The sequence below is a fragment of the Ictidomys tridecemlineatus genome, chromosome 2, assembly GCF_052094955.1.
Source record: "Ictidomys tridecemlineatus isolate mIctTri1 chromosome 2, mIctTri1.hap1, whole genome shotgun sequence".
Classification (NCBI taxonomy): domain Eukaryota; kingdom Metazoa; phylum Chordata; class Mammalia; order Rodentia; family Sciuridae; genus Ictidomys; species Ictidomys tridecemlineatus.
Genome location: NC_135478.1, coordinates 33,213,993 through 33,230,606, shown reverse-complemented (window position 1 = coordinate 33,230,606; position 16,614 = coordinate 33,213,993). Strand labels below are relative to the sequence as shown.

The following is a 16,614-nucleotide window of genomic DNA, read 5'->3' as shown; positions in this document are numbered from 1 at the left end:
CCCTCGTAAAATATGAAGAAGCTGCTTGATGCCTCCCCAGATGCGAATTTCCACACTGGTCTCGGGGTCTTCACAGACCTGCACCAGAATCCAGACAACGCTCCAGAGCAGCTTCAGGTGGTCAGAGTGGAGCAGACTGAGGAGAACAGGTATCCCCTCATAGAGCTTCACCTGCTCCTTCACCTGGGGTTCGGCACAAAGGAGGCGCAGTAACTCTGCAGTTAGTCTGAAAAGCCGGTGGGGAAGAGCGAATCACAGCATCATGAGTTAAAAACTACATTCAACTATAGGTTATCATCTCATCACACATAGAATATACTCTTACTTTTTTTTTTTTTTTTTTTGGTACCAGGGATTGAACCCAGGGCCCAGGGGTGCTTAACCACTGAGCCACATCCCAGTTCTTTTTTTACTTTAAATTTTGAGACAGGGAATTACTAAGTTGCTCAGGGCCTCACTGAGTTACTGAAGGCTGGCTTTAAACTTTTGATCCTCCTGCCTCAGCCTCCTCAGCTGCTGGGATTACGGGCATGTGCCGCCACATAAAGCTGCTCTTACATTTGCTAAGTTATAGCTCAACACCCATTTTGGCCAGATCAAAGTCAAGTACTTTCAGCTTTTCCAGCCATGCCATGTCTGTCACAGCTACTCCGCTATACTAAGACAGCATGGAAGCAGCCATAGACTGTTAAGACATAAAAGTGAATGGGCATGCCTGTGGTACAATAAATCTTTATTCACAAAAGTAAGCGGCAGGCCAAAGATAGCCTGCAGGTCAGAGCTGCTGACCACTCTTTTATTTTAAGAAGATACAATTAACCCTCATTGGTCTGGCTATACATCTTTGGCAGAAGTAGGTGCTGAGTAGAAACAATGTGACCTATATTGTGCTAAAGGGAGATGAAATACAAAGAGCCTTATTCTATCCCAGCAACTCAGGAGGCTAAGACAGAGGAATGGCAAGTCTGAGGCCATCCTCAGCAACTTCATGAGACCCTAAGAAACTCAGCAAGACCCTGTGTCAAAATAAAAAGGGAATTAGTTCAGGAGTAAAGTACCCCTGGGTTAAATCCCCAGTGCCAAAAATAATACATACAAAATATAGCTTTAATTCTAGTCTTTAGAAACTTACTAAAAGTTTTAAAAATAAGACATTGAAAGAAAATGTCAAAAATCAACAGTGCAGATAAGTTAGGCACAGAGTCCTCCGTGATTATCTGGAGAATCAAATAAAAATGATGGTAAAGACAAAAGGTTCAGCTGAGTCACAAAAACATTATCATAATAGATGTTCATGGAATTATCCACAGTCCTGCAATCTCACATTCTACACACTGTACCTGGATGACATCATTCATTCCCAGGATTACAAACACTCCTCATATATTGACATCTAGCCCAGGCATTGCTTGTATGGCCCAAAAGTTTTAGCACACAAGTGTTCTGCAAGTACCACATTATGTCTAAAGTCAAAATCATTATCCTCTCTAAATCTCTTCTTCCTCTTCTGTTCTTGATCTGGACTCACAGTACCAGAATCTTTTCAGTTTTCCAACCCAACAGACCTCTCCTTCTACACCCTGCCATTGCTGATCAAAAGCTTTTGGTGTCCCCTATTTCTGGGACTATTGTGGGATTAAGTCTCTAGAAAGTCAGGCCAACTAGATAATTCTACTGTTTCTCCTTGACAATGCTCAAGACCTAAGTGCCTCTGTCATCTACCTATTCTCCTTCACATACTGCTCTAATTACTTTCCCCAAAACCAATTTTCCATGGCTCCTCTCCCACCCAAAATTTTTTGCTATGATGTTAAGAACATATGTTCTTTGGTAAACAGTATTCTTTACCTTCTCAAACTTTCTGCACCAGACATTCTCTCCTTGTTATAAGTGGCTCTCGATGTGCTATATATATTCCACACTCCACCCTACCTCCACATGCATAGCTGTCAGAGTAATCTTTCAAACAATTAATGTGATCACACTTAAAATCTTTCTGGGAGTCCCTATGATGTTCACACGCTAAAATCCACATCTTTATTCAGCACGCAATGCCCTTCGCGACCTGAATAAACATGTCATGTTGCCTCACCTATGAAATATGGGAAATAACAGGTTTATTGTGTGGATCAAATGAGCTGACACACAAAAGTGCCCAGAGCACAGCCTGGCATATAGAAAGCTCTGATCAAAAACCAACTGCATTTTTTACTCATTATTAACTGTCTGTTCAAGTTTTCTGGCACTTTCCTTTCTTTGCTCCAGTTCATGCACCCAATTTCATGCCTCCATGTTGGAGCACATTCTATTTTCATTGGCTCTCTCCCTCTGCCTAGATATCTCCTATTCCCTCCAGAAAACATGGCATGGACCCTCAGTCTCACTGGGACATCTCTGCTCTGGCGTCCCAAAATACCCAATGCATCCAGCTAAAATGAATCTAGTGATTTGTCCGTCAGCCCCTGCCCCTCCCCTCTGTTATGCACGTGTATCCTATTCATCTTCGGTTTTCCAATACCTGGAACGGAGTCTGACACCGTTTTTGCTGGGTGAGAAAGTTGAGATGTGCAACTTTGTAAGCATATAGACTTTTATCTATATTTAATGCTTTTGTAAAATAAAATATTCAATCAGATTTGAAGCAGAAATTTAAAAAAAATACTATGAGTTAAGTGTCATGACTTCATTACCTGGGATTTTGGTTATCTATCTTGATTCTTTAGAAAATTATGACCTATTCAACTAAATATCAAATGATGTAGATTGCAACTCCATTTAAACACAGATTATCTGCTCTCTGGATACAGAAATCCTTTAGAACAAAACGCAGCTCAGGTGAAAATAAACCCCTTTTATTCAAGACTGATTTATAACAAGTGATCCCAAAACAAGTTGGTTGGTATCTCAATTGACTTTACTTGCCTTAAGAAAAATGGCTTTTAATAGTAGGGGATAGGAAAGGTAGCAGAATACAACAGTCACTAATATGCCATTATGTAAAAATGTGAGTATGTAACAGAAGTGAGTCTGTATTATGTATTTGGGGAGTTCAAAACCCAATTGAGTCGAATGTATGAAAGATGATATGTCTTGAGCTCTGTAATGTTTTGAACAATCAATAAAAAAAATATAAATAAATAAAAAAAAAAGAAAAAAAGAAAAATGGCTTTTAGCAGTCTAATAATTTATTCCACTAAAAAATAGAGCCATCTTGGAATTTCTTTCCCTTAAAAACTATATAAATAAATATAGGAAATTATAGTATTAAACATAAGACCAAATAATTGTATTCAATGCCCAGATCTAGAAGTAACGCAAGATGAAAGATAAATCACCCTAACTCTTTGCACTATTTTCTTTTATATAAGCTTAAACAGAAAAGCGATGGCCACGCTGACTCAGGATATTCAGTTAAAATGCACCTATTATGACATAATAATCACAAGCATTTGAAACAAATATAAAGATTAATTTTTCCAACTATTAGCAACCTTACCTTTTGGAAAGCAAGTCATATTCATGCAAAATCATCAATAGGTTTTCAACAACGTTGAGTTCACTTATCTTCTCCCTACATTCTGGACTACAGATTTAAAAATATTAGTAACTATTAAAAACAAACTTTACTACACCCACTAATTTAATAGTCTAGCTCTCATATTATCTTAGAAAGACAGAATAGAGAAAAAGAAATCATACATTGTTCAAAAAAAGGCCACTGATCTACCTACTAGCATAAAAGGGTATTTAAAGCTCTTTTATTTAAAACAATGACATCAGTAGGAGAACAGGTGTTCTTAAAAAAATTTAAGGTCAAGAATTTTTGAAAGTGAGCTGTATGTTAAAATGAATGAATGCACAGGTAAGAATAAAGAGAGAAAGAAGGTCAGGGAGATTCAACTAGCAAACAAATATGGTAATTTTGAGAGTAAAGTAACTGAGGGTTGAATGAAAATATGTGGCCATTAGGTGAGGAAGAAATAGAAAGATTTAAAAAGCAATTTGCCTTTCCAACTTAAATTTTAAAATGTTTTCCATCCTCTTCAATATATAAATGTTTCATGATTACTTTTCAGAAATTGTAACTAAGCAGGTGACAAAGCAATTGATCCATTTTGCATTGCTCTCATCTAACTCACTCCAACAGCAGAACTGGGAAGGATATTAGAACATACTTACCTTTCTGCTAAGCTTGCCAGGGCCAGAAGGGCACCCAGTAGGACATTAGTGTCCCGGGCACCAAGTAAATTTACTAATGTCTGAAAAGTTAAAAAATATATATATAAGGTTTAATGGTGTAACTATAGAAATTCTACAAGCTCTTGAACGCTATAGTACTTCCTTGGATCACAGAGGCTTACATTATTTTTAGTGTTTATTTTTTGCTAAGTTTTTTAAAACGTGCATACTCAATTAAGCAAAACTGTCCATGCAATTTTATAGCTACTCATTTCCTTCTTAATTCATTAATGTTTTTCCATAAAATTGTCTTTATAAATATTTTTTTATTAGTAGAATAAAATTACTTTTTGTTACTTAGACAATAATGAAAAGTGCTTTTCCCTAGCAAACCTTTCTTTTAGTTTTTAATTTTTTATTTCAGGGATCAATCTAGAGGCTTAACCTTAAAAAGAGTTTTGCTAAACATTTGAAATATCCAGTTCTGGCCAGTCATGGTGGTTGGTATACGCCTGTAATCCCAGTGACTCAGGAGGCTAAGGCAGGAGGATTGCAAGTTCAAAGCCAGCCTCAGCAACTTAGTGAGGCCCTGAGCAACCTAGCAAGACTCTGTCCCTGAATAAAATATTAAAAAGGGCTGGAAATGTGGCTCAGTGATTTAGCCCTCCTAGGTTCAATCCTCGATACCAAAAAACATAACAGAGCAAATAAACAAACAAACAAACAAATAAATAAATAAATATATAAATAAAAACAAGGGCTGGGGATAGAATGTTTAAGTGGCCCTGGGTTCAGTCTCCAGTACTTAAAAGAAAAAGAAAAAAAAAAGTTCATCTTCTTACCAGCAACTCTTGGGAGTAGATCCTTATATCAAATTCCTTGCACAGAAAATGCAAGGCACAAACTTAGGTAACTAGCTGATTCTCATGCTTCCCTCTATTTTCATGTGCCTAGCATTTTGCTCAGCACCACTGTCCCCTCCTCTGGGAGAAGTGTGAGGCTAGCAGCACAAATGAGAACACTGGTTGCAGCCAGATGAGGAGAAGTCACTCTGAGCCACACACAGAGCTAGGCACTTTTCAAATTATGGAACTATTTTTCAGCAGAATGTTGAAACTTTTCATTTTTTCCCCCCAAACTGAACAAGAAGTATTAATACTACCCATTTGATGTCAGATTTCTAACCAATGTTGAAATAGCATCACTCATACTCTCAAGCATTATCTTAAGTAACATGGCTTAGCTGGAAGCCTTCTGAATCCTGCCAACTGTCTTCCCTCAGTGATCACTAATACAGATTCTTCTATCTTCTCTCGACAATTTCAGAATTCAGAGCCCCCACCCCAAAAAAATTTCCGCCCCACACATATTCCAGGAGAGAGCTACAATCTGTGCAATGACTACAAGAATGATTTTTTAGCTTCCATTATGCAGATTTCTCCCTTTATAATTTCTTTTTTTAAATGAAGCTATGGTTATTTCTATGATCCCTTCCTCTTTTCTTCTGTCACTTCTTCTGTCTCTAACATGTTTCCCAAAGTTCAATCCCAGAGATATCGTTTTCACAATTTTTGGCATGCCCACTTAATAACCTTAATGCTAACTCAAAAATTTTATTCAAATCCTAAGTAGAATAAAATTTACTAGAATAAAATTACTTTTTGTTATAGTTTTACTTAGACAATAACGAAAAATGCCAGATGGGTATTGAAATAAAAAATGTTGGGCTAGGGATATAGCTCAGTTGGTAGAGTGAGTGCTTGCCTCACATGCACAAGGCCCTGGGTTCAATCCCCAGCACCACAAAAAAATAAAATAAAATAAAAATGTTGACCTATACATGATCTAGAATCATCCCTAGACCATAAGCTGCACGTGCTGACACATTTTAGACAAGCTAAGCAGATTATTCAAACTGGGCTCTACGCTACTACCATCCAAAGAGTTTTGCTACAAATGTAAATTTAATTTGCTTTGATTAAACCTGCATTCACCTATCTTAAAATGTGCATCTATGTTATCCTGTGCTTGTAATACAATACCATCTTAGGAGATTGCACAAAATTGCCTGTATTCGTCCATTAACCTATGGACAATGGTAAATTCATAAGGTTCAAACTAATAAAAACCTATGTGACATACAGAATTTATTTATAAATATGCACATGTATATTCATTTTATCATTTTATTTGCTTATTTTTGTTCAATTATTTATAGACACACACTAAAGAGCTATTTATATATGGCCAGATTTTTTCAAGTAACATTTTAAATCAAGCAAAAAATTTTAAGCAACACTTAAATTAAGCCACAAATTTTATTATTAAAGAGGTCTAGAGAAAGAGAAAAGAACAAGAGAATATGGGGAAATCTTCATTACTGTGTCTACATTTACTCCTTAGACTGGTAAAGACTACAAAAGGGTTGGCAGAAAGTCAGAGTTTTAGGCTGGGTTAACAGGTTCATAAATTATGAGTCATGAATTGTGAATGATGTGAGACTTGACCACAAAGGCTCTGGACATGGCCATGTGAACTGCTGTCACATACAGAGCCAAAGCATTAACTCCTTCAGGACCCACTTACCTTGTGAGCTCCGCTTGTGGTGACCCATTCTCTTTGTTCTTTAACGGCTGCGAGTTTTTGAAAAATATCTGGGAAGGAAAGAAATAATTTTTCAAAAGCTAAGAGGGATCTGGAACTTAAAGGAGGCCATACTCAGAATACTCAATACTCAGAACTCATGTCTGCAGTACCGAGGGGCGAGCAGAGAAAAGGCAAAGGTGAACTCAGGTGTATAAAAGGAGCAAGACAAAAAAAGGAAGGAGAGGCACGGTTCTTTTTTAACCCCAAGAATTATCTGTCAAGCTCAACGGGATTTATTGTATAATAATATAGTAATAATGAAATATGGAAATTCCAAAAAAGGCAAACCTCTCTTACTGCTTAAGATTGATGGAGTTCTTTAACATCATTACAAGTTCAATGCAATTCCTGTGTTCCAGAGATCTACCTAGAGAGATGTCAACTTATGAATAGGGGAGGGGAGGCCAGCAAAGTGATAGGCCTGGTGAGGTTCCTCAGCTGAGGGAAACAGCTGTCCTCAAAGAAACTTTCTGGTGCTTGGGGCTTGCCACAGACCCATCTCCCCTGCACCTGCCAGTCAGTGTGCCATCTGCAAACAAGCAGAACCAGCCTGCTCACCCAGAGAAAATGGGCCAGCATCCTCAACTGCAGGAAGGCCTGCCGCTGGCCAAACCTGGATGGGAGGGAGGTGGAGCAGGGGACGGCCTTGGCAGAGAGAAGACTGAGTGACGAGTGAACACCTCACACAGACCAACGTCCTCATATCACTGTCCTCGTATCATTGTTTTTTATAGATTAAAAACTGAAGTCTCTTGACATTTTAAAAGAAATCAAAAAGGCAAAAAGATTTTTACTAAAAATTTTGCTTCTATGGAAGTCTCTTTACATGAAATAAATGGTGCTTTCCAACATGAAAGTTGCAGCTCAAAGTCTTCCCTCTGGGTTATTTTGCCTCTGAATATAACAGTGGACGTGGACTTTTCAACACCCTAACTGTGAATGAAAACATTCGTAAGTGCTCAGGCTATTTCTCTTGCTACAAATGACACACTGCTTATAATAGCAAGTCCATAAAGTTGACGTGTCCCTGACAACAACACTTACACGTCATGTTGACCAGCTTGTCCACACTGTGCTGCTCTTCTCCGTAGCCCAGATACTCGTTGGCAACCATCTCCATGTACTGCAGGAAAGAACCCACACAATGAGGGACCAGACACGCAGTTCTCACAATGACCTCTAGGTGGCACAACAGATTCACCAAATACTACTGGGTACTCCTAGGCCTGTTTCACTCAAGGTCAAAAAGTGGTTGTGTTTCTGGATTCTTAGTCTTTTCTTGCATGTCCCAAAGTTGAAGGAGGAACCATCTAAAGATACTGAAAACTCTCAAAAGTTGAAAATGACTTGTAACTGAATAAGTTCATGGTGTAATTTAGTATCCAAATACAAGATACATATAAGACACATAAGATATGAAACACAGAAATTTAATTCTTTGATGTACTTTCAATTTAATTTTTATAATACACTGCATATATTTCATTAGCTTTATGTTTTATAATGTCCTAAATTATATCTATCCAGAATACAGGCAGATATCAATAGTAAGAATAAGATGAGGTAGTCTGATAATTGCTCACTGTCAATAACTAATAATAAGGAGATCCCTTACAACATAATCTTATGAAGGATTGTTTCATTAAATGAGGTAGACCTCTAGTCAATTATAATTCTTAAAAGCAAATATTAAACAAGAATCAAACTTCCCAGGGATGAGAATATAAAATAAAATAAATTTAATTCTATATTGCCATTAAACTTAATTTTCCATTAGCAATTCAGAATGAGTTTGCAGAACCTCGGGTTTATTATAAAAATTATTCTTTCTGTACCCACTCTAGGTTTTAGGAGACTGGGCTATTCCAACTCAATGATGTGCTTGGAAATTTTGTTTTACTATATTAATAAACCCAAACCACTGAATTGCTCAGTATATATATTCATCTGCTTACCCTCCCTTGGTAGTTATCAAAGCAGAAAAATAACAAAGTCAAGATCATTTTCCTTATTTCATTGTTTATCTGTTAACATTTAATGAGCACAGGGATTATGTTTGTGGGTGAAAAAGTTTTGAACATCTTGATGTTTTCTCCTATTCTGTGGTGTGTACAGTACTGAGGCTATTAGCTTGCCTGCCAGCACCTATTTCTTGTCATTACTAACTACAGATAGGTGACCTGGATTCTCAGTCTTTTCTGGCATGTCTTAAAGTTGAGGGAGGAACCATCTAAAGATTCTGAAAACTCTCAAAGTTTTAAAATGACTTTTAACAGAGTAAGTTCATGTAATTTAGTATCCAAATACAAGATATATAAAAGACACATAAGATAAGCAAAATAGAAATTTAATTCTTTGATGTACTTTTTAGTAGAATTTTTATAATTCCTCTAATTTTTAGACATTTTTTTTCTTTCAATAAGCTGGGTAAAATTAGCCCTTTCAACAGAACCACATGCATGCGTCCCTCCTTGCCCTGCAAGTATCACATCTCAGGCACACGCTCACCCACCCCACCTGCTCTTTTGACATGCAGCGTAATATAGGAAAATCATTTTCTGTCACACACTTATTTGGTGTTTGCCTGGAGCAGGACACAGAATGAAAAGGCAAGAGCAGCTACCGCAAGAGGAATCTTACCTGAGCTAGGTTTTCAATCCCACCCAGGTTATGGAGTATTTCCTAATAAAATAAAAATGAGAGAACACATGTACAGGATGAGGGCGGTGGGGAATTATAACTTAACGTGTAACTTTTTTACTAAGTCATAATAAGATCTACTGTTATTTCTTGAAGTTCCACATCCTAACATAAATACAGAAAATTCAGTGTTTGCCATTCATGATTCATTAAAGACAAATTGTTAATAGGTACAAAAGTTGGGTTGTAGATTAAAGGGATGAATATACATTCAGAACTGCCAGCTGCCTCCCCATTCTTTGCCATCATCTTAGGTCATAAAACTCGAGGCTGGGGAAGAGCTTTAGACAAGCTGTTGAGCTGTTTGTTCAACCCTCCCCCGTTACAGATAGGAAAATAAGGCTCAGAAAAGTAAACTACTTTGCTAACTGACCGAACTGGAAGAGCATGATCAAGGCCTACTTCACTGAGCTTTAGACAAGATGAAGTAGGTGTACAGCTAGAAGTTACAAGAAAAGTTACACATGAAGGATCACGGTGGCCCAGAGGGAGGGAAGCATCATTTACTGAGAAGACTGTCTCCTACAGAAAGGACGGAGGAAAAGACTTGCTAAGAATGGTGGTGTCTGAGTGGAGACTGGAACAGTGGGAAGACTTGTTGAACAGAGAGGGAGGAAGGAAGAAAGATAAAGGAGACTCCAAGCAAAGAGAACAGTAAGTTCAAAGGTGCAAAGGAGTTGTGTAGAAAAGACATTAAGAACAACTCCATCCGATTCTCCCTCAACCTGCAGGAGTTTTGTCTCTTTTTTTCTCACTTGAATAAAGCCTACTCTTCTATGTTCACTTTTCCTGAAATTCACAAGACAAGAATTGGGGATGGGGAAAGGTGAATACAGAGGCACAGGCCTGTAATCCCAGCAACTCAGGAGGCTGAGGAAGGAGGATCACAAGTTCAAAGCCAGCCTTAGCAACTTAGTGAGATCCTGTTTCAAAATACAAAAAAAAAAAAAAAAATGAGTGGGGGGTGGTGGTGGCTGAGGATGTGGCTCAGTGGTTAAAAACCCTGGGTTCATTCTCTGTAAGAAAAAAAAAAAATGGAAAGAAGACACAGGAAGGCAGCTGGGGTCTGCTGCAACACTATAGAAGAGGAGGCTGAAAAATCTGGTTTTCTCCTTTGGGGGCGCATCTGGGATCCTATGGAAGGCAGGATTCCACACCTGATGTACACCTCGCCTAGTCACCCACCAACTGCTACCACAGACCTCTGAACTGGCCTGATGTACACAACACCCAAGCTACAAATGGCCATGCAGATGAAACCCAATATGAAATCCCCATCTCCGTAGGAGGCCCCTGACTGTGGTCTCCTTTCAACACCTTTTTTCAGCTTAAAGTAGGCAGAGAGGTCATTGCTCCTTTCCATAATGGCAGAAGTGTCACTTAGAGCCACTTCTTCATGAGGGGACAGGAATAAGATAGGATAGATAGTAAAACAGGCAGACAATTAAGGAAATGGGCACCACCACCCAAAAGAGAATAGGCTTCTCTACATGAACAGGCTACTCCATGAAATTAACCTCCAGAAACATTCCAAATACACCTGCCAACTCTTTCCTAGAGAGGCAGGACAGACCTGAGTGAGGAATATAAACTCAAGGGCTAACCAATATCTTTGGTACTTTTCCAATACCTAATTAGCAGGGCTTTTGATCAATAGCCTTGGAACTTTTCCAACACCTGATTAGCATAGATATTGATCAGTGCATCTACTCAGTAGCTATATAAGCCCCTGGACTAGTACACTTAAGTGGCAACCTATTAGGTCCTCTCTCACACCAAAGGAACTCTGGCTCTTCTCACTTGAATAAATCTACTCTTTCACACTAAAAAAAAAAAAAAAAAAGGAACAAGTTTAAACATCAAGATGTTCCATAACCCTGATAGAATCAGTTCCTTCACTCTGTAACAAGTTTGCTGGAGGAAATGTTAGGAAATCAGGGTGGGATCAAATTGTGAGAAGTTCTAGATAATGAGCCCATGTTTCAACATTTGCATAAAAGACCAAGAGACCTAGTGAAAGTGTGTGAGAAAAAAATCTGCCAAGAGACGGCTCTAGGGCTGGGACAGTGGCTGAGTTGGTAGAGCATTCACCTTGCATGTGTGAGGCCCTGGGTTCAATCCTCAGCACCACGTACAAACAAATAAATAATTGATTCCATCTACAACTAAAAAACAAAACAAACAAACAAACAAACAAATATATATATATATATATATATATATATATATATATATATATATATATATATATATATATCAAATAAATAAAAGAACCAGCTCTAAGCTCTTTCCTCTAGTCTTGAGATGAACTGGAAAGGGAGCAAGTGTCGACTGGGAGCCAGCCTGCCCTGGAGTCAGGAGCAGTGGGAATGACAGAAGCAGGAACAGTCTTTGAAGTGATGTAACCCCCTGAACACAGACTGGAAGAACAGGAGTGAGGAAGAAGATATCATCCTACTTGAGCATGGGTGACCAGGGACAATAACATGACTCACAGACACACCGAGGGAGGGAACAGACTGCAGGGAAGAAAATAGTGTTGGGAATGCTGAGGAGCTCTCAAGATGAAAAAAGAACAGCCAGCCGTGGAAAGTGAGGTGGTGAGGGCCAAGGGTTGACAGGTGGGAGTCATTCATATGAAGGAGATGCAAATCCAAAGGCTGGACGTCAGCAAGGGAGAGGATAACGTTGGAATGATTGGTCATGATCACTGTGGGTTTTTGAACATTTACCAGGACAAGATATTTACGCACCAAATCACATTGCCAGGATGGGACTAAGTCAGTGTGTCCCAGACACTGTCTTGGAAATAGTCATTTTATTTTGTGCAGTTGAGGAGTTAGGTGTTTAGGAAAGAAGGAAGGCAGGTAGGTAGATAGGTAAGGAGATTTATGGGGAAATTAGCTGGAGAAATGCCAGGCTGAACAAAGTTGAATGAAATTTTTTTCTCGGGACTCCCCCAAGCCTTTTCTATACTCCTGTACACTGTAAGCCTCCAAGGGAAGAGCTGGTGTTTCGTTTTCCATGACCACAGGACACTTCTTTTCACACAACTCAAGACTCCTGTATAACACAGTCTGGGAATTGCTGCTATGAAGTACCCAAAGGGGAAAGAGGCATTCTCTCTTAGAGAATTCTGTTGCGTAACTGGAGGATTTATCTAGTTCTTCATCTAATTAAATGGGCCCTTTTCCTTCATGCTCCTATAGAGAGTGAAGCAGGACCCGGAGACGGCTCACAGGCCCAGGGTCCTCCTAAGTCTCCGTCTGGTTAAACCAGTGGAGTACATGAACCTGAAGGTGTAAACTGGAGAGAACCATGACGACAAAATACATGTACCTTGGGCTTAACAGTTCTGGTGACTGATCGGAAAAGCAAACACGACCGTCTGCTTAGATTACAGCAGCTACTTCTGTGTGTCCTTTCAGAGCTAAAGGTCTCTCACCATCACAGGCCACAGGTCAGAAAAGCAGGTTCTGTTCCTCTGAGCCTATTAACTTGGAGGAAGTCCTGGGTCATTGTGAACCATCCTTACTCTACTTACTTCATTTTTTAATAGATTCAATAACACCATAATGGCAAATAGCATGTTTTAAAAAATAAGGCACATGGTACCAATATGGGCATGGTGAGCACTGCTATCTAACCATGTGAGAAAGGTCATTTCCCATTAGGTGCGCTCATCCTAGGCCTGCTCAGCCACTAAGACAATGAATGCTGAGCACACTGCAGTGAGCCTCTGACCCCGAGTCAGCACATGACCATTTTGTTCCTCCATTCAAAACCACTGCCTATTCTTTGGTCTTGATTTTAATACCTGAGTCCCCCAGTTGCCCCGCCCTTGCTTCTCTCTCCAGATGTGACAGTGAACACAGTTTCTGAAAGGCCTGGTGGATTACATTTGTAGGGAGGGGGAACAAAAGGAAATATATGGGATGTTTCTTAAGTGTCCTGCTCTGGAAGGACTCAGTGTAAGGAAAGATGGTGCCATTTAAAGAATCAGAAATGGATTCTGAAGGTTCGAGGAAAAGCAGAAGAATTGGAGAGTTTCATTTTTAAAAGCCGTTGAGTATATTTGGGGATAGCAGTGGTTCTCAAACTTTGTTCTCAGAATCTGTTTGTACTCTTAACAATTTCTGAGGACCCCACAGAGATTACAGGGATGTTGTTCATGTGGATTCTATCTATTTATATTTACCACTTTGGAAATTAAAAAGAAGTTGTTTTTACTAATATGGCTGTATGTATAAATGGGGCTGTAAAACCAATGTGATACTGCAATCTGTACATGTGGAAAAAAAATAATTCATACCCCACTTGAATCAAATGTAGAATATGTCAAGATCATTGTAATGTTTTAAGCAACTAATTTAAAAAATTTTTTAAAAAAAAGAAGTTGTTTTTAAAGCCCAAGCTTGCTCAAGTACAGGCTCCATCAGCCATCAGATCCACGACATCACCACATGCTGTACACCCTCTGGAAAATTCCACGGCACTCTTGTAGGAAATGAAACTGAAAAGGCAGATAAAATCACAGCATCATTTGGAGGAGTATTTTGACCTGGTATAACCCCTGAAAGGGGCTCAAGAGACCCATGAGCTGTCCACAGACCACAGTGTCAGGACCACTCTGCTATGGTGCCATTGAGGTGGACCAACAAAACTCTGGAAATGTGGGACTTCAAGGAAAAAGTATAAGACTAAAAATATAGGATTATGGGCAGAGAATAACAATAAAAATGATAGCTAAAGTCAAAAGCTTAGAAGATGTGGATAAAGATGACAGAGAACATTTTGTGAAAAGTTAACATTTACAAAGATTTAAAATAGGAGTGAGTAGCCAAGGCAGGTGGTGCACCCCTGAAATTCCAGTGGCATGGGAGGCTGAGGTAGGAGGATCACAAGTTCAAAGCCAGCCTTAGCCTCTTAGCAAGACCCTAAACAAATTAGTGAGACCCTATCTCAAAATAAAATATAAAAGTAGCTAGGGATGTGGCTTGGTGGTTAAGTGCCCCTGGGTTCAGAAAATAAAAATAAAAAATAAAATAAAATAGGAGCAAGTAAATAATACCCTCCAAAATGTGAAATAAGAACTAGAGGATCTCAAGCAAACAGTAAATGTGGTAAAGGTATTCTCCTGCTAAAAAGAGGTCACGGAATGTCTGGGCTGAGAGAAGGCTACTCATTCTGACTACCTTGTTATTTCCTATGCAATTGAAGTTTGGGAACTTTTTAAGATTTTTCTCCTTATCTTTGAAAAAGCAATATGCTATAACTTCACTATAATGAACATAATTGAACGTTTATCCTGCTTGGGTCTCCAACTGTGCTTGAAATCTGGATACCTATGGTTTCCGGTAAGCTATTATATTTTCAAAAATGGCTTCTCCGTCATTCTTTCCTGTCTTTTTTGGATTGGAATCTCCACTAAACATACATGGAAACCCCTGGGTACTAGCAGGCAAGATCCAGTCTACAAAATGCCAGTTTGCAATCTCTCAGCCAAGAATTAAGCACTGAAGCATAGCACACTGTGAGCTATTTAAATGGCTTCTAGAGCGCTAAAAGGAAAAAGAGGGTAGATCTCATGAAAATCAAAGGGAGATCAATGGAGAAAAGGGACCTTGGGGTAGGAGGAGGTGGAGAGGGAAGATAAATAGTGTGGGGGGGGTGACACTGGCAAATTATATTGTTATATTTGTGCGTGTACAAATTTGTAACAAATTCCATCATTTTGTACAACTATAATGCACCAATAAAAAAATATGGGAAGAAAAAAAAAGATATGAAATTAAATGGCTTCCAAAGAAAGACCTGTACACAGGATTCAAAGTGCAAGTTAAGAACCACATCAGCCCTGGTAGAAGGGAAGTGTTTTCAGGGAATATGACCTGATGTTTTGATAAACGTAGTAATAAAGGGGGGAAAAAAGACCTGAATGGATAGCTGGGTAAAGAAAAGGATATTTTTAAAATAAGGGAAAAGTAGGAGTCACTGATGCCATAAGAAAGGGAAGAGGTGGAAGGGTCAACCTCAGCAAGAATGGGGAATATTGTTTCTGAAATAAGAAGGAAGAGAAGTTGCATGATGATCCATAAATTTCAAACAACATGAAGGAAAAAATAAAGAGAGCTTCCAGTGGGATGGCTTCAGGCTTCTCTGCAAAACTGATGACAATGTCACTGTATAAGAATGATAGGGCATCTGGGTGCAGTGGCGTATGCTTGTAATCCTAGCAGCTCAGGAGGCTGAGGCAGGAGGATCACAAGTTCAAAGCCAGCCTCAGCAAAAGCAAGGTGCTAGCAACTCAGGGAGACCCTGTCTCTAAATAAAATGCAAAATAGGGCTGGGATGTGGCTCAGTGGGCAAGTGCCCCTGAGTTCAATCCCCAGTACCAAAAAAAAAAAAAAAAGGAGAGGGTTTAAGCATGAGAAGTAAAGATGGTTTGGAACAGCCACTATGGAGCCCATAATCTTGATTCAATAGGGAGAAAAGGAATAAGTAGCAATGGCAAAGGCTTGCTGAGAGTCACCAGCATAAGTCATAGTAAACCCCAGCATAGCTTTATGACTTTGGCCAACAGTTCTTGGCAACTCAAGATGTTACACAACTGCCTGAACACGTGCTCTTCTGTGTGGGAAGAGTGCCAGGCTGGAGAGGCTCAGAGTCCCCTTCTATGGGAAGACTGGCAATCCGGAATGCTAGCATAATATGTATTTGGTAACAAAATCTCATAAACAAAGCAGTTACTGCATACTTTCCTTTAGAGAGTCGTGCAATCAACTCTCTTCTAATCCATCAAGGACTAGATAAAGAAAGGCCACACTTCAGAGGGGAGATCAGCAGAGTGTGACTCCATTGTGACCAATTTCCTTAACAAGCCGAATATCTCTAAGGTAAATATTTTGCTAACTTCCACAACTCAGAAAACTGGATCTTCCTTCTTGAATACTTTCACTAGTATTACCCACAGAATGTTTTCATCCAAACTGAGACACCTGAGACACGTCAGAGAGTAAAACTATAAGAGTGCTGTTATTCATGAACTGGGAGCAATGAGCACATACTGAGACTGATCCAGGCAAAATG

At 39.1% G+C, this 16,614-nt stretch overlaps 1 protein-coding gene across 3 annotated transcripts in view; it reads right to left on the bottom strand.

Annotated features, from left to right (window-relative positions):
* Positions 1-16,614, bottom strand: part of Nek10 (NIMA related kinase 10) — a 207,813-nt gene that overhangs the window by 155,561 nt on the left and 35,638 nt on the right. For all 3 annotated transcript variants that reach the window (XM_005317280.5, XM_040289877.2, XM_040289879.2), the window contains exons 7-12: positions 9,466-9,507; positions 7,870-7,948; positions 6,766-6,833; positions 4,180-4,259; positions 3,497-3,583; positions 2-226 (exon numbers count right to left, since the gene is read on the bottom strand). In XM_005317280.5, the coding sequence (XP_005317337.1) occupies positions 2-226; positions 3,497-3,583; positions 4,180-4,259; positions 6,766-6,833; positions 7,870-7,948; positions 9,466-9,507 (581 nt within the window). The remainder of the gene's footprint in view (position 1; positions 227-3,496; positions 3,584-4,179; positions 4,260-6,765; positions 6,834-7,869; positions 7,949-9,465; positions 9,508-16,614) is intronic.